General features: G+C 40.2%; 1 protein-coding gene across 3 annotated transcripts in view; it reads left to right on the top strand.

Annotated features, from left to right (window-relative positions):
• ENTREP2 (endosomal transmembrane epsin interactor 2) overlaps positions 1-26,609 on the top strand; it is a 399,527-nt gene that overhangs the window by 133,654 nt on the left and 239,264 nt on the right. For all 3 annotated transcript variants that reach the window (XM_050967970.1, XM_050967969.1, XM_050967968.1), the window contains exon 2: positions 11,572-11,628. In XM_050967970.1, coding sequence (XP_050823927.1) covers positions 11,572-11,628 — 57 coding nt within the window. The remainder of the gene's footprint in view (positions 1-11,571; positions 11,629-26,609) is intronic.

The raw sequence follows: 26,609 nt of genomic DNA, 5'->3' as shown, positions 1-26,609 counted from the left end.
ATCAAGGGCTTTCTTGTGTATGGGGCTTCTTGTCACTAATATACTGTTTATAACTGTCCCTGCCTGCAGGTATATGGGATCTTGGGGAGCAATTACCACACAGGTGGGGTGCAAAATAAACTTTATTAAGAAAATGCAAAAACAGGGAAAATTTAATAGTGAGGGGTATGGGGTTTGTTAAGGTAGGCAATTGGGGAGGGAGTTCTTTTAGTATAGTATAGGGGGTTTCAATAGTGGGGTACAATACAGTGGGGTACAATACAGTTGGTAACCAACTAACACTGAAGTATAAATGTAACAGGTAGCTAACAATTTCTAGGTAAAGGGTGTGTCACAGCAGCATATAACCAACTAACAGTTATGGGTAAAATGTGTTAAATAACCAACAACTCTAGGTAAAAATGTGTCACGGTGTAAATATAAAATGTGAGGTGTGTGTGAGAGAGAAAAAGGGTAACCAATGGGGTTTTATGCTAGACTTCAGTAATACAATTGAGGTTTGGCAGCAGTAGGAGCGGGGTGAACACGTGGGGGAAGGGATTAAAAGAGAGAGAGAGAGAGAGAAAGGCAGTGGTAGAGGAATGAGGTTAGGGGATGGGGGAAGAGGAGCACGTGGTGGAGCAGAAACCAAAGATAGAGGCGCTACAGAGGGAGATTTAAACTCAGGGAGACACAGAGAGCAGACAGGCTGCAAGTTTAAACAGCAGAGAGACTGCAATGAGTGACTGGGGAGCTCGGGGGGGGGGGGATTGGGGCAGTGGGAAGACAAATTCAAATAGTAAAAACCTTATCTATCCCCTAACTTAATCAAACTTATATAAAATGACAAGCAGCTACAGAATACAACCAGGCAATGATTTTCTAAACTTATCTTAACCAACAATTAGGCAACACAACAAATATCACAGAAACTTACAAGCTCTACAATCTTAACAAACTATGACTTATTAAATTAAAAAAAACAAGACCTATGGTGCACCTTATGCTATGGGGAGGTTACAGAGGGCAGAGTGGTATGTATCCAGGACCCAGCTCCCAAGGAAGCCAAGGGATGGTGGCTACAGCGGTGGATACAGCTGAAAGCAGAGAGCCCCAAGGCAAAGCCCACAGGAGCAGAGCTTAGCAGTGGCAAAGAGCCCTGTAGTTTGAGAGGTTTTAAGACACAGACCAAGGTTTAGCTTGAGTCTGTGTGCTGGGGAAACAGAGCCAGCAGCTAAAATAATAAAATAAAAGTATAGAAAGTTTTACAGAGGGATTCTTACCAGTCCCCAAGGCAGCAGCAAAGGCAGAAGCAGCAGCAACATCAGAAGAGGCAAGGAGGGTTCGGTACAGTCTCAATAATCAGGAGATCTCTCAGGTAGCAATTCGTTCTTCGTGGGGGGGGTTTTCCAAAAACGGGGGTACGCTCAAAAATAAAACGAGAGCGGAGAAAGGACCCCCCAGAACCCCTGGCTGATCAGACCAGGCAGCAATGCAGGAACCTTTCTGAGGTGTGTTTCAAAAATGTCTGGTTTTAAAGGCAAACTTGGGCAGTTTCCCACCAGTAATCCTGATAGGCTTCCTCTGTCACAGGGGAGGGGGCACAGGGGAAAAACTGAAGGTAAGCCCAGAGACATGCCTGGACATAGTCCTGTGCAATAGGTGACTCAAGAGCACATGAGACTATGACTCATGCCCAGGATCTTAAAACCACAATAGGCCTTGCAGCTCTGGACATTGCCTACCCTACATCAAGCCCAGGTTCAACGAGGTGATAACAGGACTAACCCTTTGAAAAGGGCAGTGGTCCCACTTAGCATGCAGCACAAGTGGCCATCCCTTTGAGAAGGGCAATGGCTCTTGTTAAACAACTTAAGGGGCCCTCCCTTTGAGAAGGGCAGTGGCCCTGGTAAACAACTTAACAGCCAGGGAAGGGCGGCCACAGGAGAACAGAAAACAAAATGGAGTCTGGGGAAACAAAATGGAATAGGGGAATAGCTGTAACGGACAATAACATAGGATACATGGAATTATCCACACTTGTATCAGCATAAATGTTCAATTTGTCCACCACACAAGTTCAATTCATATTGTAATTCCAGTAGTTTTAAGACCTTACAGTTCTGTAAATTAGTTTGCATAATTATACTTCAATAGTTTTTTCATTACATTTAATGGAATTAGTGTTCTGTATCAACAAGTTCATTGTTTTTATTGTTCAAAGAGGAAATTTACACACACACAAAAAGGATCAGAAACTGTGTTCTGTTTAGAATGCATTATGTAGAATGTTTAGGGGGATAAAGCTGATGGTTTCGAATTTGACAATAGACTAAATCACCTGATCGGTTCCATATCCTAAACGTAGCGTTTTGAATTTGTAGAGACAACTTAATTTGACTGACTGCAGAGAACTGCAAATCTTAAAAGGATACTGTCAATGGCCTTTTTAAAAAATAATTTCTCATTGTGGTTATTCTCCATTGCCTGCAGTCCCTTGACTTGAAAATAAATTTACCTTCTACTGATTTTGTCTTGCTTCAGTATGCAAGCATTAAGGTAAATTTCTCCTCTCCATGCACGAGCACAACTTGCACTAATGATGATGGGTATTTCATATGCACACTGAGAGGCATTTGTTGTCAGTGTATGTTGTTGTATTTCTAATGCAGAAGAAGCTAGTATGGATGGCGTCTGTTAGTTTTCTGTCTGTGAATCAGCACCATTACTTCAGACCATCATTTCAGTCTGCAAAATGTGCTGCTGTGGGAAGAGTGTTTTGTTAAAGGAAATTCATAAACTCTGTGTTGATATTTTACATCAAAATAAGAGCTTGAAATTTTTTTGAATGATGGAATAATTTATTTTTTTAAATGTGGAAAATAGGGGCATTTCCCTCACGTCATTGTGGTTTGAAGGCAGGCCCAATGTATTGCTGATGTCCTTTTTTAGTAAATATTCATGATTTTACTTGTTAAATACAAGAAAAACAAATATGGAAAATAATTGCAGTGTATATTAGGTGCATTAACAAATTGCTGTCTCTTAATAGTTAGTGTCTTTATACTACATAGAGCTCCAAATCATGGTCCCGTGTTATAACTCTGTGATGGGTGGGAAAGGGGTTGGGTGGGTGGGATGGGTGTGCGTGAGGGGCAGGGGAGGAATTATATAAGAGGAAACAACAAATCTCTCCTCTCCTCTCAATCCACTTTACAGAATATAGATGAAGCCAGTACTACAAGTTATGAGCTGCTCCCAGTGTTCCCCTGTCTGATTTTGGCCCACATATCCACATAATGGCATAATAAGCACTTTAGGTTTTGGGTCCCACAGGTCCTATCCCTCACCTACTCTACTTTTCTGCTGCTGCAGAAACCTACTATGGAACACCCTCCCTTTCCATGGTTTGCATGATCTAGACATGAGAACAACATTTTTTTCATTCTTCATTTTTTTCGTTTTCGTTTTTCTGGATGGGGAGGCAAGACTTGGACAATAATGAGCAGAGTCTTTTCATGTTACAGAACATTTGAAATCTGAAATAGGGCCATATCTTTACTTAGGCCAAATTCCCATTGACATCAGGATTCAGGTCCCAAGCTCTTGATCAAAATGTATATGAATTTACTGGAAAGGTTTGTGAAGAGCCATGGGTTGCTTTGTCTTCTGTATGCTGAGGACACATAGCTATCTGAATCTTAGCTGGCCCCACTGATGTGCGGAGTTGGATGACTAGGTGTCTACTGGCAATTGGAGGCTGGATGACAGCTATCTGGCTGAAGCTCAGTCCAGATAAGATAGCAGTAAAGTTGCTAGTCTGATGAAAATATGCAGGAAAAATTAGCAATTCTGTTTGAAGTAGCGTGGCTGCCATTTGTAAAAGAGGCTTGTAATTTGGGATCTGGTTGGATTGAGGCTTGGTGCTAGATGACAAGATAGCACTCATGGCTAGAAGCAAAGTTTGTTTGGTTAGGCAAACACGATCATTCCTTACAGGTACAAGGATCTTACTATATTTGTCCATGCCTTTGTCACATGGAGATTAGACTATTGTAGTGGGCTCTAAATGGGATTGAATATATGTTCCCTGCTGTGGGTTTCCTTCCAGGAGGAATTCAAGGTGCTGGTTTTGAGCCCTAATCTGGCCCCAAAACTATCTATATGAGGATCTGATCCAAATCACATTGAAGTGAATGGGAGCCTGATCTGGTTCTGGTTCTGAGAGACTGCATCTGTCCCTATGCCATACTACCACAGTTGCAATTCGCAGAAGTGATAGCAGCAGAGTTCTATTTACTCTGGCATATTTCTTTACTTTCTCTTGAACCGTTAGCTTTTGGGACATGCTATAAAGCCTGTTTGTTCTCTAGGGCATTTGAAGAAAATGGGAGATGTTGAAGGGATGGTCATGTGATCGTAGAATAATAGAAGTGTAGGACTGGAAGGAACTTTGGGAGTCCCCTGCACTCAAGGCAGAACGAAGTATTATCTAGAGCAGTGGCTCTCAACCTTTACAGACTACTGTACCCCTTTCAGGAGTCTGATTTGTCTCACGTACCCCCAAAGTTTCACCTCATTTAAAAACAACCTGTTTACAAAATCAGATACAAAAATACAAAAGGGTCACAGCACACTATTACTGAAAAATTGCTTACTTTCTCATTTTTACCATATAATTACAAAATAAATCCATTGGGATATAAATATTATACTTACATTTCAGTGTATAATATGTAGAGTAGTATGAACAAGTCATTGTATGACATTTTAGTTTGTACTGACTTCACTAGTGCTTTTTATGTAGCCTGTTGTAAAACTCGGCAGATATCTAGATGAGTTGATGTACCTCCTGGGAGACCTCTGCGTACCCACAGGGGGACATGTACTCCTGCTTGAGAATCACTGATGACCATCCCTGACAGGTGTTTATCTAACCTGCTGTTAAAAATCTCCATTGACAGAGATACCACAACCTCCCTAGGTAATTTATTCCAGTGTTTAACTACCCTGACAGGAAGTTTTTCCTAATGTCGCAACCTAAATTGCTGCAATTTAAGCCCATTGCTTCTTGTCCTATCCTCAGAGGTTAAGAAAAACCTTTTTTCTCCCTCCTCTTTGTAAAAACCTTTTACGTATTTTATAACTCATTCAGGGCTCAGGCTGAACTCTCACAAGGGATGATTTAAGGTTGCATGAGCAACTCAAAATCACATATTTCCTAACTTTCAAATGCTAGTGTTTTTGTATATATAATATTTAATCTGTTTATTTCTATTTGTCCAAAATTGATATGGTATTAGTATTTTCTTTCATTTTCATATTATACCAAAGACAGAAGATGCTGAACAGCAGTATTTTATAATGCTTGCTTCTGAAAAACTGGGTGTAAAGAAGAGAGGGGCAAAATCACTTTTTATTTGAAGTCTGTTACAGTAACTCCTTGCTTAATGTTGTAGTTATGTTCCTGAAAAATGCGACTTTAAGCAAAACGATGTTTCCCCATAAGAGTTTGGTTGGGGAAGTTAGGTTCCAGGGAAATTTTTTTCACCAGACAAAAAACTATATATTATATAGATATACACACAGTATACATTTTAAACAAACAATTTAATACTCTTCACAGCTGATGATGATTGTGAAGCTTGGTTGAGGTGGTGAAGTTAGAGGGTGGAAGAGGGTGGGATATTTCCCAGGACATGCCTTGCTGCTGAATGATGAACTAGCACTCGGCTGAGCCCTCAAGGGTTAACACACTGTTGTTAACATAGCCTCTCATCAAGGCAGCACAAACAGGAGAGAGAGGATACAGCATAGCAGACAGAGACAGACACACACCGTGTGTGTGTGTGTGTGTGTGTGTGTGATGCACACTGCCCCCTTAAGTCAGCTGACCCATGCTTAAGTGCAATGTCTGTTTAAGTGGATGAGGAAGTTGAGACAGTAGCTGCTGCCCCAAGCTCTCTCTGTCTCTCTCCATCCGTGTCCCCTCCCTGCTCTATATGGAGAAGGGGTAAGCAGGGTGCAGGGGGAGGGGGACACCCTGACATTAGGCCTCCCCTTCCTCCCCTGCACAGCAAGCAGGAGTCTCTGGGAGCAGTTCCAAGGCAGAGGGCTGGAGCAGCACATGGCAGTGGGGGGAGGGACAGCTGAACTGCCCGGCAATTGATAGCTTGCTGGGCGGCTGCAGCACAGGGAACTTAGGGGAGCAGGGAGCTGATAGGGGGAGCTGATGGGGGCTGCTGATCCACCCTGGTTCCAAGCCCCCACTAACTAGCTGCAACGGGCTGCTCTTCCTGCAAGCAGTGGACAAAGCAGGCAGCTGCCAAGGAACGTTCGAAGGGAGCATTGCACAACTTGAAATGAGCATGTTCCCTAATTGATCAGCGACATAACAATGAAACAACGTTAACCGGGACAACTGTAAGTGAGGAGTTACTGTGCTTCCATAATGAAATCCACTGAGTTATCCTAATAAGTTTTGCCATAATATGCTTTCTGGACTCTACTTTTATAACTAAATGGTTATGATCACTACTGCTTAAAGTGCTGATGGCTCTTGCCATTGGAGGTAACTTTTCACATAGTCTCTGTTTACTTAGTAAAGAATGCACATAAGTAATAAGCAAAATTTACCCTTGATTAAATAGGTATAAAGTTTTGTGGAGTGAAAAAAAAGCTAAGTAATCTATAATGACCAGAATTACAATTGCTGCTTGCGAAATGTACAGTGATAGCATTAAAGACATTGTTGCTGCATGAAGTATCGGTGGAGGGGACTATTTACAGCAGGCCAGGTTGTGCTTGGCCCTTACGTTGCGCATGAGCAGGAAGGGTGGGAGGAAATTCCCATTCAGACTTACCTTGCAGGCCTATGTTAAGGCCAGCACAACTGCAGTTCAGAAGACCAGAGGGACTTCTCCCTTCCTCTTTCTGTAATGCCCTAAATGTGGTAGGTGCTGACTTGCAGCTTGGGAATAATATGGTAAATAGAAATAAAGCAGAGAATTGTTGCAGACAGTTAAAAATTGTACATATCAATTTCTACTCATAGGAATTATAATATAACAAATCACCTTTTAAAATTACTCGTATTGGGTCTGAAAAATAGTGTTTTTCTGTGTGTTTTATACCAATACTTGTTGTTTTTCCTAAAGGTGTTTTTTAATGGCCTTACAGTTTCAGTCAGCCTATTTGTTTAATTGAGAGCGTGTTGCTGACTAACCTGAAGTTGAACTTGCTAATCCTTTCATTTTACCTTCCTGAGTGCAATTCTGCATTACAGGATTATCAGTCCAGGGACACTTATCATAACAGTAATAATCGGCTATCCTAGCTATGTAAACAAATTTAATTAACTGCAAAAAATAAATTCCTTTTCTCTTCCTTTGCCAACTTTCAGAAAAATGTAATACTGTGGTAAAATTCCAGTAATAAGAGACTTCTAGCATATATGACGTGGGAAACATTGTAGAATGCAAGCTACACACAACAATGCTTGATTTTACCTGCATATTGGCTTTAGTATCAGAATCCATAAGCTGATTTCAATTTACTTTTTAGTATGCTTTCATGGGTTTTCCCCTGTTGTATATTTACTTTGCTCAGATGCTAACGCTGAAGTCTCACAATGAAAATTATCTTAAATTTATGCATTTACAGGTTCTAATGGAAATACAAAAAATGTCTTTTCCAATGTGCACTTTTCTTGAATAAAATCTTCAGCAAGCTTAAACGTCATCAAATCTAGTTAGTGCTAAAATGTGAAATATATTGGTCCAGACTATCAAATTAATGTTTTATAGTGTAAAAAACATACTAAAACACCTAACTTCAGTGAACTCATAGAGCAGATACAAATATTGTTCATGTCATAATTCTGCAGCATTGTTTAAGTAGCAAGTCCATCTAGCCATACATTTATAGTAGTGGCTTATTTGGTGCTTGTTGATATAAAAATTGGGTTATAATTACAGATAGGATGAGCAAGTTGTATTATATTGTTATTTATATAAATTATTTATTATAAATTTTAAACCTAAATTTCTGGACCAAATTTCGTTTTAATATATAAGCATTCAGTTCCCGTTGACTAAGTGTTACTGTATTTGCATGTCTGAAGGTAGAATTTGGCCCAAAATAAACTTTAATTTATTTAGGTTTCTTGATATGCCTATCTTTAGGTCAATATGCTTTACCATAATTGAAAAATGCAATACAAAATTACTATCCACTAATACATATTGAATTTCCCATGTAATATAACAAAATTAACCAATGTTAATAACTCTGAGTATGGCTACTTATATCTCTCAAACCACTTCTTCCTAAGATGCCTGACAGGGAGAATACTGTATCCTCAGAAAACCACTGGAATTAGTCAGTTCAGTCCAGATCTCAAGGATTTTACCCCTAGATCTGTATGTGGAATAACAGGGAGGAAGCTTATGTGTTTGGAGAAGTGGATGTAAATGAGGATGCAATGTGGAGGGGAAGAAATCACTGTTGTAGGTTGCAAGGGTTGGATGAAACTTTAACTTAGAGGAGTTGTTGTTGTTTTGCTTCTTTGTTTTAGTATTTTTGGGGAGTGCGGGGGTTGCCTTGTTTTGTGTGTGCATTTGAGCACTCTTAACTGTTTTTAGTTAGTTTGGTTGTTTTTTTGTTTGGAGAAATGACTAGAGTGAAATCCTAACCCCATTGAAGTCAATAGAAGTTTTGCCATTGACTTCAGTGAGGTCAGGATTTCACCCATTATTATATATAATTACATTTTTAAAAAAAGTTTAAAAGGACACTTAGTTCAAAAGGTCAACCTCTCAAAAGTTAAGAAATGTCAAATCTAGGTTACCCATGCTGCCTCCTAGTGTGTATGCATTCTGATAGTCTTTAATTCTATTGTTTTCTAGCACTTAGCCTTATACAGTTGAATTCATGGTAATTCTCACCTGTCTCTGAAGCCTGAGGGTTATGAAGAGCTAGTCTCAATACAATACTAGAAAACAATTTCAAAATAGTTTTGGGGTTTTATTTTATTTGTTTTGTGATATGTAGTATATACGTATGCATAATGGTAAGATATGACTAGTGAGTAATGCAGCTGTCTCAAACTCGTGTGAAATCATCATCCTTTTACCACATATTCTTTCTCTATCAGTATACATTACTTTTTGATTAGTCCCTTGTCTTTTTCTCTACCTGTTCCTGTTTGGTTTTTAACTGTTTTTTAATTTGAACCTAATCTCTCTCTCTCTCTCTCTCTCTCTCTCTCTCTCTCTCATGTACACATACATACACTCTCTCTCTTCTTTCATCTCTCCCTCTCCCCTTGGCCAATTTTTTTTATTTAATCCTCGCCTTCCTTTTACATGGCAGAAGTTATAAAGTATAGTGCAAGTAATCCTAAAGAGTCCAAAGCAGATTAATTCTGATAGTGTCAGTGTACTACTGAATATTACACTTTGTCATTGCTCTATATCAACAGGGTGCTCCAGCTGGGGGATTTTCCATCCATGGGAGAATGGTCCTGAGGCAGCTCTCATATGGGTATTGTGGAGGAGCTAGAAGTCACTGAGTCTTTGTGCACTGTAGCAGCTCCACTGGCTAGATGGTCTTAGTACAGGTGAGAGGGCAGAACATAGAGCATTCTGTGTCTGCTCTCTCCATGTCTACAGCTGCTATGCTGTTCCCAAGAGGATAGTGACCTCTTTCTGTGTCCTTTTCCCCCCACCATAAAGGGATTACACTACTGTAAATGAGAGTATGATTTAGCCTTCACCATTTTTATAACTATAGATTTTGTGGGAGAAGGAAAGAACATGCTTAATTCTCAGATCCCCATTTGGTTAGCATGGGTGGATCTTGGACTGGGTACCACACTTTTAGTTGGAAACTAAGCAGTCCGTATTTGAGTAAAACGCCAATGATTCAGTTTTGCTGAAGTAAGGGCTGTAAAACTTTGTCCATATGAGTGTTTCCAAATTCTGATGATATCCTCTATAAAACATGTCGCTCAGTTGTGTGGTGAAGGGTCAACTGCATAAACCTTAGGTGGTCACTCATCTGTCATATCACTGCCTAAGATCTGTCAGTCACTTGAATAATTTAGAAGATATCCTGTAGACCATATTTTTTCCTGTCGCAACAAAAGTCTTCTGTGATTACAAATAAGTAATGGCATAATATTTCACATTAAGACAAGGGGTGTGAGTGTGTGTATTAGAAGTGGTATGGCTACCCTTTTGAGCTATTAAACGTTTTAGATTGCAGAGACAGAGGTTTTTGACTGGCACTAATGAACATAGCAAATAAATGGTAGGAAAAATTAGGTTTTATTATTACAATATGTTGGTGCTAAATTTCTCCTACTGTTTATCTATTAACTGGCAATGAAGGAGCATGCATAACCATTCTGGTAGTGCAAAAGAAATCTCTGAAAGTTTTCTTTCAGTTCATGTTGTAACAGAAAATATTAATTAAAATAAACCATACAGCACATCAGGTGGTGTGACTTACTAGTGAACAGTGAAAATGGTTCTGAGACTTATTCGGAATTTATAGAACCATTTTGATCTGGAAATCAGATTGAAATCTCTATGGAAAGTGGGAAGGGGGCGGCGAGGCAGGAGAGGAGTTGTGATATTTACAGTACCATGTGTTTTCATCCATGTTGGAAATAGAATGAAAATTGGTAGATTATAAGGCCAAAAGGGACTATTATGATCATCTAGTCTGACCTCCTGTACAACACAGGCCATAGGACTTTCACCAAAATAATTCCTAGTGTATCTTTTATAAAACATTCAATATTGATTTCAAAATGGTCAGTGATGGCAAATCCACCATTACCCTTGACAAATTGTTCCAAAGGTTAATTACTCTCACTGGTTTAAAAAAAATAATATTATCTTTTATTTCCAGTCTGAATTTATCTAGCTTTAACTTCCAGCCACTGCATTGTGTTAAACCTTTTGCTGCAAAATTGAAGAGCCCATTATTAAATATTTGTTTCCCAAATAGAGACTGTAATCAAATCAGCCCTTAATCTTCTCTTTGCTAAGCTAAATAGATTGAGCTCTTTGAGTCTATCATTGTAAGAAATGTTTTCTATTCCTTTAATCGTTCTCATGGCTCTTCTCTGAACCCTCTCCAATTTATCAATGTAATTCTTGAATTGTTAGCACCAGAACTGGACACAGTATTCCAGCAGCAGTCACACTAGTGAAAATAAAGAGATAAAATAACCTCCTACTCGAGATTCCCCTAGCTATACATCCTAAGATCGCATTAGTTTCTTTGGCCACAGCGTCCCCCCTGGGAGCTCACCTTCAGCTGATTATCCACTACGACTCCCAAATATTTTTCAGTCATTGGTTCCCAGGGTAGAGTCCCCCATCCTATAAGTATGGCATACATTATTTGTTTCAATAGCCTATCTTGCAGTATTTACCTTCCAGTCCCAACACTTTTGGAAGCCAATTACTTGTCTTACAGTTTGTTTGAGTATTGTTCTTTTTCTTAAAAGATACTGTTACTTTTTTTAGGTGTTAGTATAAAATCTGTGTCTCTTTGCTGACCCTTTTCACTTGATTTCAGGTGCTGTTGTCAGGACTGATTGGCGTTGTCTCGTGGAAAAGGCCTCTCTCACTTGTGGTAAGTGATATTGCTTTCTTAGTTATGTCAGGCAGTTCCTTGACCTGCAATGGATGTTAAACATTTGAAACGTATACTTAAAAATTGTGTACATCTCACCGCTTTTCTCCTTGGGTATTTGTGTAAACATTTTCAGTGGCTTTGTGTTGCGGGTTTGAACACACTGAGTTTTCACTTTGAGTTTAGAGTCCAGTTTAGCTCAAATCTCAAAGTAAAACTGAGTCAAAACCATTCCCAGGTTTTTCTTTACATTAGACAAGCTGCACATTTCACATTCAATGCAAACCAAAAACCCAATTTAGATTTGCTCAAGGTTTTAGTGAAATTTAATTTGCAACTTAACTTGAGCTCATGTAGGTGTCAGTTACTTTGCAATTTTGTTTTGAACATTTTGCACAGGTCTTGTGTGGTATCCTCAGAAATTGTGATTTCTATGTAGAATAAATAACATTGGGTGCACAGAGAAATTTTTACAATCAGAACATTAATGAACTTGTAACTTTCAAGCTATAACCCCAGCATTTGGATATTACAAATTCTTGTAGAAGAAGGCACACTAAAAAGATACCTTTCAGCTATTTTATTGGTTTGGTTTAGTTAATGTCCCAAATAAGTAAAATAATGTATTGCTAGTATTATTTTAAAAGAGGTTTTGTTATATCACATGCTAATTATGAATTGACTGGTTTCATTAAATATATTCATTAAAGAACCAATAAAGAAATGTGGGACTGTTTTCATCTTTAACACATTTACTACAGAGTCATAGACTTTAGTAAAAAGGACCATGTTGCATACCTCTCCCTGATTATGTACTAAAATTACATTATTCCTAAAAGCTGGTGTTATTAACTAAAAAAATAAGTGTTTTGAACATATTCTTTTTGGAAATTTATTTCCATTTAACTGATGAACATTATATATTATTTGTATTTGTCATCATGTTAAAGCATGGTACAGGGAACCAATGAAGCTTTCTCATGTTTGAACAGGATCTATCCAGCCAATATTGAATAGTATTCATTTTTTATCCTTTGGATAATAATTTAGCAAGCCGAGTTTGCTGATGAGTTTAAAAAACATTTAGTAGTCCTCACTTTAATCCAAAATGGATAGTAGCCTCAGCTGAATAATTTATCATGTTTCAGCTTGTCAAGCAGACAATTGAGTATAAATGAATATCAAGAATATAGATATTCTCTCAACAAAAAGAGCAACCAAAATGTTATATGGAGCCTGTCCATTAATTCGATATACTTAGGGAAAAAGGATTTATTTGCCAAGAGCAAATTAAAGCAAAACCTTGAATCCTTTTGACTTTGGGTTACAACACTTCAGATGGAAACCAAATGTACTCCTACTTCTGTGTTGTACATTAAAATATTCCTAACATATCATATAATGTAAATATTATATTGAAATCCGAGCCCTTGAAACAAAGGAGCTGTGTTGGGGGTTCTGTTTGTTTGTGACAGCAAAGGAAAAAAACGTTTTATTGACAGTAATGTAGCCATTAATAGACCTGTGATTTATTCACCATTTACCCGAACAGGAAATGCCCTCTGTTGCTCCAGAGCCGCCCTGAGAAAACACTTGTTGGAGATGCTCTCCTTCTCCCATTGGACCAGGGCCTTCTATACACATTTCCCCCATTCCCTCTGATGCTGAAGGTCCTTATAAAAATAAAATGGGGGGAAAAGCGAGAGTTATACTGATTTCTCCCAGATGTGGTACCCATACTGACACAGCTAGCGATGTGTCCACCAATCCCTCTTCAATTCACTCCTCTCCTCCTTTCACTGAAGGACAGACTAACTCTCCATCCTAGCCTATGGATTCTTCACCTCAAATCTTGGCTCCTTAATGTTTATGACACATAGAGAGCTACTGCTTCCAGGAGATACAGAAAGTGTTATTGCACAGTAGAAAATCAGCTACCTGCTACACTTCCCTACAAAATTGGAAAAGATTCCAGTCTCGATGTACTTCTATATAAATTACCTCAGTATCCTCCTCCCTCCCCGTCACGCTAGACTACAGACTAGGTCTCAAGAGGGCAGGGCTATCCCTCAGCTCACTCAAAATACATCTCGTCACCATAACAGCCTTCCACCAGCACATAAAAGGTTATTCAGTCTTTACTCATCCAGCAACAAAGATTCCTCAAGGGCACAGGGTACCTCTTCCCTCAATTCAGACACCCCAAACCAATGTGGGACCTGAATCTAGTTCTAAGGTGTCTAGCTAGACTATCTTTTGAACCTGTGGCCGTGTGTTCTCTTGCACATATATCAGTGAAGACAGCAATCTTAGTAGCTATCATCTTGGCAAGGAGAATAGGGGAAATAGTGGCATTAATGGTGCTCACACACCCCATTTCATGATTTTCTTTAAAGACAAGGTCACTCTCAAACCACACCCAAAATTCATTTCCCAGGTGACTTTGTCTTTTCACATGAACCAACTCATTCATCTTCCCACGTTTTACTCAAAGCCTCACTGTGATAACAGGGAGGCTATACTACACAGACTTGATGTTAGGAGAGCCTTGGCCGTCTATTTGAACAGGACGAAGGCCATTAGGAAATCTCCCAAGTGCTTCCTATCAATTGCAGAAAGATCAAAAGGCACAGAAATATCTGCTCAGAGATTCTCTAAATGTATCTTGAATCATATTACCTACGCTATCATGCTTGTAATTTGGTACCTCCACCTGGAATCCACACACATTCCACAAAGTCGGTTTCTACCTCAGTCACCTTCATTAAAGATGTTCCCAGTCCAGAAATCTGCTGGGCAGCAACCTGGGCATCTGCTCATACTTTTGCAGAACACTAGGCAGAACAAGAGACGACTCTTCTGATGCCATCATTTTCTCCGCCGTATTTTCATCCTTAACAGACTCGACTCTGAAGCTCCAACCCTCCATCAGAGATACTGCTCGGGAGTGACCTATAGGGACACTACTTGAAGAAGAAAAGGAAGTTACTCACCTTGTGCAATAAAGACGATTCTTCAAGATGTGTCCCCCTATTGGTGCTCCACAACCCACACTCCTCTCCTCTACTTCAGAGTTCTTGTTAGTGACTCTGACAGAGAGGGAACTGAGGGTGGTTCATCCATGCAGTGTTAATTAGTCTTTAGCAGAAAGAATGCGTGTGCGGGACAAATGGACACTGCTACCAAAGATCTCTGATCAGAGGCACAGGGCACAGATACACCTACAGTGGAGCACCCAGAGGGGAACACATCTTGAAGAACCATTATTACTGCACAAGGTGAATAAGTTCTTTTACATCTGTCACTTCAAACTACATATCAGTATGTGTTGCATGTAACTTGCAATTACTGAAATAGATTTCCATTCAATGGAATGAAAAGTTAGATTGGCTGGTTTTGTTTTTAGGGGTTTTTTTCTTTTTGTTCTCCTGAGACTGAGCACTGAGTCCATTATTTTTCACTCTGCTCCTCTGCTGAGTACAATATATTCTGGGCACAGTGCAATCAAAGAAGAATATCAAGGACCTTTTCAAAGTTTCATCAGCATTTTCCTGTTTTGTTCTCATTGGTGCCATGTTGATCAGAGTACAATCTAAGAAGCTAATTTAAAACCATATTTTCTGTATGTTATCTTATTTTCATTAGAACTGCTGAGAGAACTTATCTAAGCCACTGAGAAACGTCTACAATAGAGTATCTAATTATGAATTGTTTCATATATGTTATATTCTGTTCTATTTTATTCCTGTTACTCCCTTCCCCATGGAATAGCACTGTGGATGCTAGTCCCATCTATGTAGCAGCTATTTTCATAGTTCATCTGTAAGAGCTTTTTACTGCATGTACCAACAGTACCTTCTCTCTATAGGCAGTAGTTGCAAACTATATGAATTATAATAACCTTTGACATGAATTCTAAAAGGTCTGTAGGCTTTTCTTTCAAAATTTCAGAAATAGAATCAAATGTAACTTTATGATATTAGCAAAAATCTTTGCAAGTAAAAGGGTTAATACAATGTAATGTAAGTGTGTTAGTGCTCAAAATTTATTCAGAAAATTCATTATACATCCACTTTGGGGGCTCGTTATACTCAATATCATGACCTTCATCTAAGTGAACACACATCTCTTAGTTGGTCATATTAAAACTAGAGTCTTTGTTCTTTAAACACCGACACGGTATGAAATATGTAAAACGCACAAGGTATTTGAGGTCTTCCATAGGATTCTCTTGTACTAGTAAAATAGTTTGAGTGTTTTTAAAGAAAGTGAAAACTAAAACCCTGCTTATTAACTCAGTGTACTATTTCTGCTCTAAGTCACCAGTCTTATTAAATATTGGTAAGAAAATAGCCTAAATGGAAAACTGACATAAAAGAGCACTTATTAAAATATGCAGATAGAAACTCAAAGATAAAAAAGAAAATGTCAGGACCCAGACAAAACCAGAAGCAAATAAGAATGTTGATTTGTAGAACTGTCTTGCCCCACACAAGTAGAAACCATTGTGAATGTCAGTGTTCCTAAAAGCACTCCCGGCTTCTAATAGTTTGTACTCCTTTCATTTTGGACATAATGGGTTGTACCAAATTTTTGGCAGCAGCAGAGTAGACCTGCTTTTTTACCCTTAATGTCAACACTACAATCATGGTACAGTAGGTTAATTTATTTTACAGATTGTATTCAATAGTTTGGCATTTTATGATGCATCCAAAAGCGAGTCCCAACATTTATACTAGAATAAGGTGCATTTAATAATGGAGTTCAATTAGGCAGTGCAATTACTGATTTATTTGCATCAATTCTACAACATTCTAAAAAGCCTTTGGGGACAGCTTATCTTGTAGCATTATGTTTATAAATATTACTACACACTGAGTACAAAAGCTTTTGGGACTTCAGGATCACATTTCATAAGCTGTCTTTGATAATATTTCCCCCTCTTTATACGTGTAAGAAACTACAGCCTTCTTTGTGGGTAAAACAAAATGTTTGTAGACATTGATACTGACTGTTCATCTGCCATTGCCATCATTATATCTTCTTTTGTGTAAAAATGAATGATTTTTACTATAGAATTAATGAAGCATGAAAATATTTTGGCAAATGTGTATTTTTAAAGATAAATACCATATGCACTACAAATAATGTGGATAACTTTTGCCTGGCTAGGAGTAGTTGGAAATATTCATTTAAAGTAAAGCATATTTTAGTCTCGTCAAGTTTGAGTATACTGAATTTATAACTCCATTATGGTCTGTTGGATACATTCGTATCTACTGCAGGATTCACATTAATAGGTACTCTTTAATTACATAAATTGTGTAATGTTAAAAAGAATTTTTATTAATTAAAATTACTACTAGAGTGGTGTAATTCCGGTACTGTACTAAGTTACTTCTGTTGATTTTTTTCTATGATTCTAGATAAGCCAAGATCTTGGTCCATATTCAGCCCTGTTTTAACATCATCATCGTAAATAGAGTTACACAAGGGATAAATCTGACATGTTATGTGGAAGATTTTTTAAAATTGTATTGCAACTAAGAAGTTTATTTTCTTTATCTGCAAAATATTTTTCTTTCTTTACGAACTTCCTTGTTCTGTCCTCAGGTCTACGTAGTGTGTTAGTTAGGAAAAATCATTAATACATACATGCATATATGTTAGTAAGGAAAAATCATTCATACATATGTTCCTTACTAACACACTATATAGACCCGAGGACAGAATAAGGGAAGTTAGTGTGTGTATGTGTATATGAAAATATAAGATAACTGGAATCTAAACAAAGTTTAACCCAAAGATTCATTAAATTCAGAACCTATTGGATTAAAAAAGGGGGGGGTGCAATTACTATAATAAAGAGACAGTACCAGAAAAAATTACTGCTGAAAAAGTGCGTGTGTAACTGTCTGTAGCACAATTAACGTTAAATATACTACCAGGAATACAAATTAATAGTATACACAGCATGCTGAGTTATATTAATTGAGAATAAACTGCCTAAATGATTTTTGAGCACATCTTTTACTGTTACCACAAAAATATTTGGATGAGAAGCTTTTGAGATTTTTCTTCTCCTTTTCATAACTCAGATTTCTTTATTATTGATTAAAAGGCATAGCTGACAGATTGTATCTTTGACTAATTTAAGAACATAGATCAACTACTTATAATTCAGAGTTGTTTAAAGTGCTTAGGGCCAAGTGCAGGACAGTGTCTTATAACACAGACCATGGCTTCCCTCTCACAGTAACTGCAAAGTGAGGGAAAAAATGATCGGCTATGTTTTTTCTTGTTATTGTACTCTAATAAGCAATATCTGCTCATCTAGCAAGGAAAATCTACATCCACATATATGACTGTGATTTATTTTTATAATATTGTTTGTAAGATAATTTAGGAGTGGCTTTCAAGATCCTAGTAAACTGACAGTACAACCCTGGATTTCTGAAAATGTGGGCATCCTGGCTGTAATGAATGCCAGCTATAATCTACTGTTAACCAAATCCTGACCCTTATGTATCCACAAACTATATTCCCCATCTTTCCCTTGACATGCACCAATAAAATCTGTTCAGTGGCATGTACAGTGGAGCCCACAGTTCTGCTGCCTTTCAGTCTTCTGGTCAGGAAAACATCTTCTGGAAGAAAATATTGGCTAAAGTAAAATACATCTTTATCATCTGAAAGACGCCATCCACTTCCACTATGCTGAGAACCTCAAGCGGAAGCCAGACCAGGGCAAGGTGTTTGAGCCATCCACCACGGCAATGGACAAGCACTGCAGGAAGTGTGGTTACGCCAATGAGACCCTGCTCCAAGTCCTGTGTGGATACAAACAGCACTCCGGATCCTGGCGGCACCTCCACAGTGCCATCCAGAACCAGCTGGTGAAAGCCATCCCGCCATCCCTGGGGAAGATCACCGTTGACTCCGCCATCCCTGGGACAGACAGCTGACTGCGACCCGACGTTGTCATGATGGACGCAGAAAAGAAGAAGGTCCTCATGGTAGACTTCACGGTGCCATTTGAAAACAGGTCACCGGCCTTCCATGAGCATGGAAGGCTGACACCTGAGAGCCCAGGGCTACGAGGTCCAGATACACACCCTGATCGTGGGAGCCCTGGGCTCGCTACACCTGGCTCATGAGACAGCATCAGGTGGTCCAGAGACATCTATACGGAACACATCATGGGACACCGTCAATGCCACATTGAGTAATCAAGACCACCGACCAGGAAAATAACCCACTTCCTCCCCTGACAAACGAACCAAGGGACGCTCTCCACCCATGTACTTATTCGCGACACTGATACTAACTTGGACTCTTTATACGTTCCATGGGTGGCGTACCCGAGACCACTTATCCACTGATGCTTTAAAAACCCCCGAACCCAATCTGGGTCTATGCTGGTTATGTGATATGCATGTATCTCGTGATCCTTGTAACTGATATGTGTAATTCTTCATAACTCAAGCCGGACCCCAGATGTACAGTACCTTTCCTCTTAACTTGTGTATATTTAATTTTAAACATTAACTTTAATAAAAAAATTTCTAGGTATACATAGATTATGGGCCAGCATCTATTCTTTTACAGCAGTGTGTATTTGAGCAACTCCATTGATTTTAATGGAAATGCTTCCAGTTTAGGCAAGTGAATGGCTGATAGCCATTGTTGAGGTGCCAATAGCATCCCTTACTAAGGGTATGGCTACACTTGCACTTCAAAGCGCTGCCGCGGCAGATCTTTGAAATTTCGAGTGTGGTCGCAGCGCCAGCGCTGGGAGAGAGCTCTCCCAGCGCTGCATGTACTCCACATCCTCTACGAGTGTAGCTTGCAGCAATGGGAGCTGCGCTTCCAGCGCTGCAGCACTGATTACACTGAGGCTTTACAGCACTGTATCTTGCAGCGCTCAGGGGGGTGTTTTTTCACACCCCTGAGCGCGAAAGTTGCAGCACTGTAAAGCGCCAGTGTAGCCATGGCCTAAGTCTTGATACATCAGAATAGCACAAGAAAGTAAAACAGACTGTAGATGGTCCTGTATATGTAAACAAATGGAGACAGACAAATGGGTTTGGAGCTGGCAGCAATGAACCACAAAAGCTGACACATATCAAAAGGGAATGACAGTAAACAAATGAGGCCAAAATAAGGCCAAACTGAAGCAAATTAGTGAAGCTAATGAATATCTATGAGGCAGTCATCACACATAGACACAGACACACACACAAAAGGGTTGGGGGAAAGCTGACAAATGAGTGGATGGAGTACAGGAAAAGACAAATTTGGCTAACAAACGATAAACAGTGCTGGCATATCAGAATACCTGGAAAATGATAACTGAACAATTGGTGAATGAAAATGAATGGAAAAAGCTGACAAATGCCAAATTAAAAAGAATGAAGCTGATATATGATGAACGAACAAATGAGAAACAGTAAAGGAATGGAAGTGGGTGGTCAGCATATGAGATATATCATGTAATAATATATCATCTATTTTTACTGCAATTTTTATAATAATTTTTGCTCCTTTTTCACATTCTCCCAAGAACGTTGTGAATCTTTTAATGTTTGACTTGAGCAGATCATACCTGTCCTCCATTTTCTACACTGGCTTTTTGTAGAATATAGAGTCAAATTCAAGGTCTTGATCTTTATCTTCACCTGGGCCACAAGATATAAAGGTCACTTAAAGCTTGGAGATGACCACTGGGACCATGGTCAACAGCTCTGCTATGTGGGCATAATAGAGCAGCCTACCTCATGGATACAGCTTATTTGTGCAAGAAACAAAGCATAGTATGGGGTTGATGCAAGCCTGGAATGAAGTCAATTCCCTCCAAACTAAGAACCATCTGAAACGTAACCATCTTCTCCTTCAAGGGCAAGACGCTTCTTTGGCTTTACCTTAACTCATTATAGACACATAGCAATATGGTGCATAATTTTTAAAAATCCTATCCAAACAAACACTACCTTGTGCACACAATTTTTCCCTAGAAGAAAGACTGAGCCACACATGGCAGAAGTTAGTCACGTTGCTTAATGCACTTAGACACTCATACTGTGGTGATGACGATGGTATAAGAGCCCATGTAGGGTAAAATGGATTCAAAACTAGAGTATAAAAGTTTGCCTACCCTTGTTTGCTTAGAAAGAGGGCATATTACACAGTTTTGAGCAATGTTACAGATACACGAAGGTGTTCTGATGACAATGTTAACCATAAGAGTGAAGCTGAAGTGTTTCCTAAGGTCTTCAGAACCCTGGCAGGTATATAGCATTATTCAGAGACTTTCTGACATGCTATGTATTTTTGAAACAGAGCACAATATTCTGAGTGAGGACAAAATGTAGTTTTATTATAGTTGCATCTTAAAGGTCTGTTGTCAGTAGAATATGCTGTGTAGTTTTGTTCCCATGAGGAAAGAGAATGCTGCATGTCACTTTTGGAATGACTTCCTCAGGCTGATGTTCAGGACAACATTGACATGTCTTGGGGTATGCCTTAATGCTGCATAATCTTGAGTTACTTCTCAGGAGTCAGCGCAGCCACATTCTGAGATAACATTCAAACATTCAAACTGATATGTTCACACTGGTGCTGCATTCACTTGTGTGGCACTAAGACTTTTCTGAGAGCTTGTCTTCACTACGGTCCAAATAGGCGCCGCTGCAATCGATGCAGTGGCATTGATTTAGCGGGTCTGGTGAAGACATAGTAAGTCAGCAGGAGAGCGCCCTTCTGTCAACCTGAGTACTTCACCTCAACAAGAGGCAGAAGCTATGTTGGCAGGAGAGTGTCTCCCATTAACATAGTGCTGTGTAGACACCATATTAAGTCGATTTAAACATCGACATAAATTATGTAAGTTATGTAATTTAATAGCATAACTTTCACCTATTTAACCCGCTAATGTAGACAAGGCCAGAGTTTATCCCATGGTTCTTTTCACTTCACTTCACTGAGCTGCTCTATGAATTCTGTGCAAGTTAATTTTTGGGTGAATTAGTCTGTCCTTTCTGGGCACACGGAATTGTGGGAAGACGTGGGAGAACTAGCGGCACTCAAATAGAGCTAGCCTGCTCCATGCTGCAGAGTGACCCTGTTAACAGCTCATGAGTTGTGCTAATTTAAGTGTTAGTCTGAATCCTAGCCTTTAACTCAAGTAACATCATTTCCCTGCTCAAGTTAAGCGTGTTTATTGTGTGGATGGGACTTGAGTTAACTGAACTCTTGAGTTATAACTCGAGTTAACTTTGTAGTGAAGACAAGACCTTGGAGGAAACATTTCCATTTCTGAAACTTTGTGGGTTTTTTCATACAGGAAATGTGTAAAACAGGAAAAGAATTCTAAAATATCATCAAACTTTTTTATGTATATGAAGTCCTTCCTCCATATGCATTTATTTATGAACTACTTTAATAGAAAAATACACTGAAAACTGAATAAAGTGCTAAAAATAATAGTTTACTTAGTTTGATTTCAGGATAATGATCTCATATTGTGATAAAATTGTGACATCAGGGTGATTTAACATTCATAGTACAGATGAGAATAATATCTGTCACTGATTTGCTGTGTTCCCTGGGATAAATCGCTGAGCCTCTATGTTGCAGGTTCAGCGTCTCTAAAACAGGGTTATACTCACCTACCCTACAGAAATTGTGTAGAGATTTGTACAGTACTTTGAAAACAAAAATATGAATTTCTTCTTGTGGCATAAGTGGACCCTGACCCTGATCATAACCTTTGGGCACTACTGTCATATAAAGGTTAAACATGTAATATGTATTATTTTGCATACTCCATGTCCCATTGGATAGAATGCTGTGAGAGGTGTCGTTGGCTCTTCTCAAATTTTTAAATGAAAGTATAGAACTCAGTGCTCATGAAAGTATGTGATGCGTACAACTTATGATATCTGGATGATATTGTAAAATTGTTATGAGAATTGTTATAACTGGTCAGTACATACACCAGGGAGGTTGGGTGGAACTGAGAGAAGTCACTTTCCCTAGCTTGTCATAGGGGACTGGGGTTTAGAGAGTGGAAAATTACCAGCAGCAGAAAAAGAACCAAGTGTTGGTAGTGGGACATATACACTTGAGGGGCTCAGCGAGAGATATAGGAAGCTTTGGGAAGTAAAAGAGGAGCTGGGTATGCGGTCATAGTAGGGTGAAGGTAGAGGAGCTAGCTGTGGGACCAATCAAAATCAGAGAAAGCAATCTAACTTAAAGGGGGGAGAGAGGTTCCATGGTTCAGAAAACTGAAGCAGGGAAAGGTTACTGGGTTTATTATGTTTGGATTGATCTATTCATTTCTCAAGCTATTAAAGAAAGAACAATGGTGTTTTAGAATCCTGTGCAAAGTATGCCTGTCTGTTTGTTGTGTTACAGCTATCAAATGCCCTTGGGGAGTTAGCCTGTGGATCCACAATACCCACACACACAGGGCTGTCCTTAGGCATAGGCAGAATAGGCAGCTGCGTAGGGCCTCACTCTACCTGGGGGCACCACTCTGCAGGCAGCCCAGACAGTGTAGAAGCAGGGCTGCTGGGTCCTAGAGAGAGCCGAATGCAGCACAGTCTGAGGAATGGGATTGGCTGCTGGGGTCTCTGGGAAGGGGCGGGGGTAGGGGTTGGGGAAGGAGCTCACCTGTGAGTGTGACTCTTTCCCCCCGGCTGAGGTGAGGTGAGGCAGGCTCTGTGGCTCTGGAACCAGTATCCTTTGTTGTCCCCCATAACATCCATTCTTCTCCCCCCCGCCCCACGGAGCACCCCCTCCTTTCTCCCTCCTCCCCAGGAGCACCCCTCCCTCTCTCCTCCCTCCCCTCCGTCAGGGCTGGGTTGGGTGAGGTGCTGGGGGATAGGTGGGGGGAGGGCTGGCTGGCTGCCTGCTGAGGAATGAAAGTGAAAGTAACTCACTTCCTCGGCAGGCAGCCAGAATTGGAATGTCACACAGGGCTTGGCTGGGGTTAGCCAGATATGTGAAAAATCAGGATAAGGGATTGGGGTACAATGATCAGATATCCCTATTTTATAGGGACAGTCCCAATTTTGGGGTCTTTTTCTTATATAGGCTCCTTTTACCCCCCCCCCATCCCTGTCCTGATTTTTCACACTTTCTGTCTGGTCACTCTAGGTGGGGGTAATTGGTGCCTATATAAGACACAGCCCCAAATATCGGGACTGGCCCTATAAAATCAGGACATCTGGATCTGGCCACCCTAGCTGGGGAGCGCCTCTCCCCCGGGCTGGCAGCTGCCAGCGATCCATCTCATCCGGGGGGAGCTGCACAGGGCAGGATGAGCTGCTGTGGCTCCATGGGTGCCCCGTCCCTGAGATCAGATGCTGTGCTAACTTCACCATGGTCCGTAAGGCTGGTGGTGGTGCCCATTGGCATGTGATTGGACCTGAGGGTTTGCTGCTGCTGTTGCCACTCTGCACCCCAAGAGGTGGATTTTGGGGTCCTGCAGTTTTCCACCTATCTCCTCCTCTACTGCAACTGTTGGACCAGCAGGCTGGGGGGTGAGCCAAGCATGAAAGCAGTACTGTGTTGCCATTTAGATTGTCATTTAACAACTTTGTTTGCCAAAAATTCTTGCTAGCAATCCTGAATCCAATTTCAATTTTTTTTTAAAAAAATCAATATCTTAGCCAAAAACAGAAAATTAAGTTGTTGACAATTATTAGTGACAGGTTTGGTTTGAGGCAGGGAGTGGGCCAGTTTTCATCAGAGAAACAAAAAATGTTGACTGACTTTCCTATAGCCTGTTACTCCTGATAAGAGCCATCTAACAACTGTAATATGCTCATCTCCTTACTAGTGTATAAAGCAGGGGTCGGCAACCTACGGCACACGTGTCAAAGGTGGCAGGTGAGCTGATTTTTGATGGTATGCAGCAGCAGGCTGAGCGGCTCAGCCCATCACTGCTTTTGGGTTCTGGCTGCTGCCCTATTGCCAGCTGGGATACCAGCCATCGGCCCCACTCAGCACCTGCTGCTGGCCTGGGGACCCCCAAGGAACCCCAGGCTGGCAGTGGGCTGAGCAGGCCAGCTGAAGCACTCAACCTGCTGTCAGCCTGAGGTTCCATTCACTCAGCCGGCAGCGGGCTGAGTGGGCTGGTGGCGGGCTGAGCAGGGCCGGTGAGGGGTTGAGTGGCTCAGTCTGCTGCCAGTCTGGGGTGCCAGCAGCACTCAGCCTACTGCTACTCCGGGGTTCCGGCTGCCGGCCCCTTGCCAGTCAGGAGCTCAGCCGCCAGCCCCACTCTGCTTCCTGCCAGCCTGGGTGAGCAGAATCCCAGGCTGGTAGCGGGCTGAGGGGGGGTTGGCGGCCGGGATCCTGGGTGGCAGGAGTTGGTGGTCAGAACCCCAGACCAGCAGCGGGCTGAGCAGGGCCTGGGATCCTTGTCTAGGGTTCCAGCCACCAGCCCGCTGCCGGTTTGGGGTTTCATTTACTCAGCTGGCAGTGGCCTGAGCAGGACCGGTGGCCAAGACCTCAGATAATAACAATAGTTTATTTATATAATATAGACATAGAGAGAAACCTTCTACAAACATTAAAATGTATTACTGGCACGAGAAACCTTAAATTACAGTGAACTTGGCACACCACTTCTGAAAGGTTGCCGACTCCTGGTATAGAGTGACCATATGTTGTATTAAGATTCTCCTGCTTTTTTTTTTTCCCTGTGAGTCAGTATAACTTTTGCCAGCCCAGAAGTTGGGCAGCCTATGTTTTACGTTTTCACAATGTTTTCTCCAACTTTCATAAAGTAAATACATAGTTAATATGAGTTAAAAAGGCCAGGGACACTTCTTTGTGAAGAATCTGTACAGTAGATCATGCCCATAGACGATCCAGAAAAGAAATTTGAGGTTGAATTTTTTAATGTTGTGATGGATAAAGCAGTATCTGCTGTTGATGAAAGGTTTAATACCTTGCAAGTACACCATGAACAGTTTGGATTTTTGTATGACATAACTAAATTCAACGAAATAGGAAAACAAGAGCAACTAATGACAAAGTGCAAGAACCTAGAGAGCCTCCTGAAGCACGGTGATAGTTTTGATTTAAATGGACTTGAACTGTACGAAGAATTGAGTACACTGTTATCAATGTTGCCACATGCAAAATCGGTGATGGACATTGTACAGTTTATTCATATCCGCAAACTTGTTGACATATATCCTAATGTGTACATTGCCACTCCTATTCTACTGACAATTCCTGTAACAGTAGCATCAGGAGAACGGAGTTTCTCAAAACTAAAGCTCATTAAAAACTATCTCTGCTCTACAATGAGTCAGGAACGCTTAACTGGTCTTGCTATTCTTGCAATCGAACAAGACACGACTGTCTTGGTCATACGATGATATTATTACTGATTTTGCCGTCAAAAAAGCCAGAAAGATTGCTTTTAATTAAAAACAAATCTTTGTTTCAATACCTCTTCATATAAATTTCCAATAAAATTTTGATAAATTAAAAAAATATATTATTTGCATCATTCTGTCATATCAGAATTTTTTCTATAGTGCTGTTTCTTTAGTGCTAGTCCATCAGCATTACAGTGTGCTTAATTAAGTTAAACTGGTTTTAATAACGTGAATGTGGCAAGTTTTCCAATACTGTAAGCTTATGTTTGTGTTGCTAAGAGCAGATCAGGCACAGGGGCACCAGTTTAATAATCTCGCCTAGGGCACCATAAATCCTAAGGCCGGCCCTGCACACACAAGGAGTTCCGGGAGAGGAAATACTTAAGCTATGTCATGAATCTGAGCTATCAATATTGGCCCAAAGGTAGGCAGTTGAACTGTGAGATTACAGCTCTTGAGAAGTGCTGCTATGTAGGGGATGCCATTATCCATGCCTAGCATGTGCTTGGAAGAAAAACAGATGTTGAAGGTTAAGCATTGTAGTAGAAACACCCTTACCAACTTCATAACCCTGTGCAATCTGGA

The sequence above is a fragment of the Gopherus flavomarginatus genome, chromosome 9 (genome assembly GCF_025201925.1).
Source record: "Gopherus flavomarginatus isolate rGopFla2 chromosome 9, rGopFla2.mat.asm, whole genome shotgun sequence".
Taxonomy (NCBI): Eukaryota; Metazoa; Chordata; order Testudines; family Testudinidae; genus Gopherus; species Gopherus flavomarginatus.
This window is presented reverse-complemented; position numbering and strand designations above follow the sequence as displayed.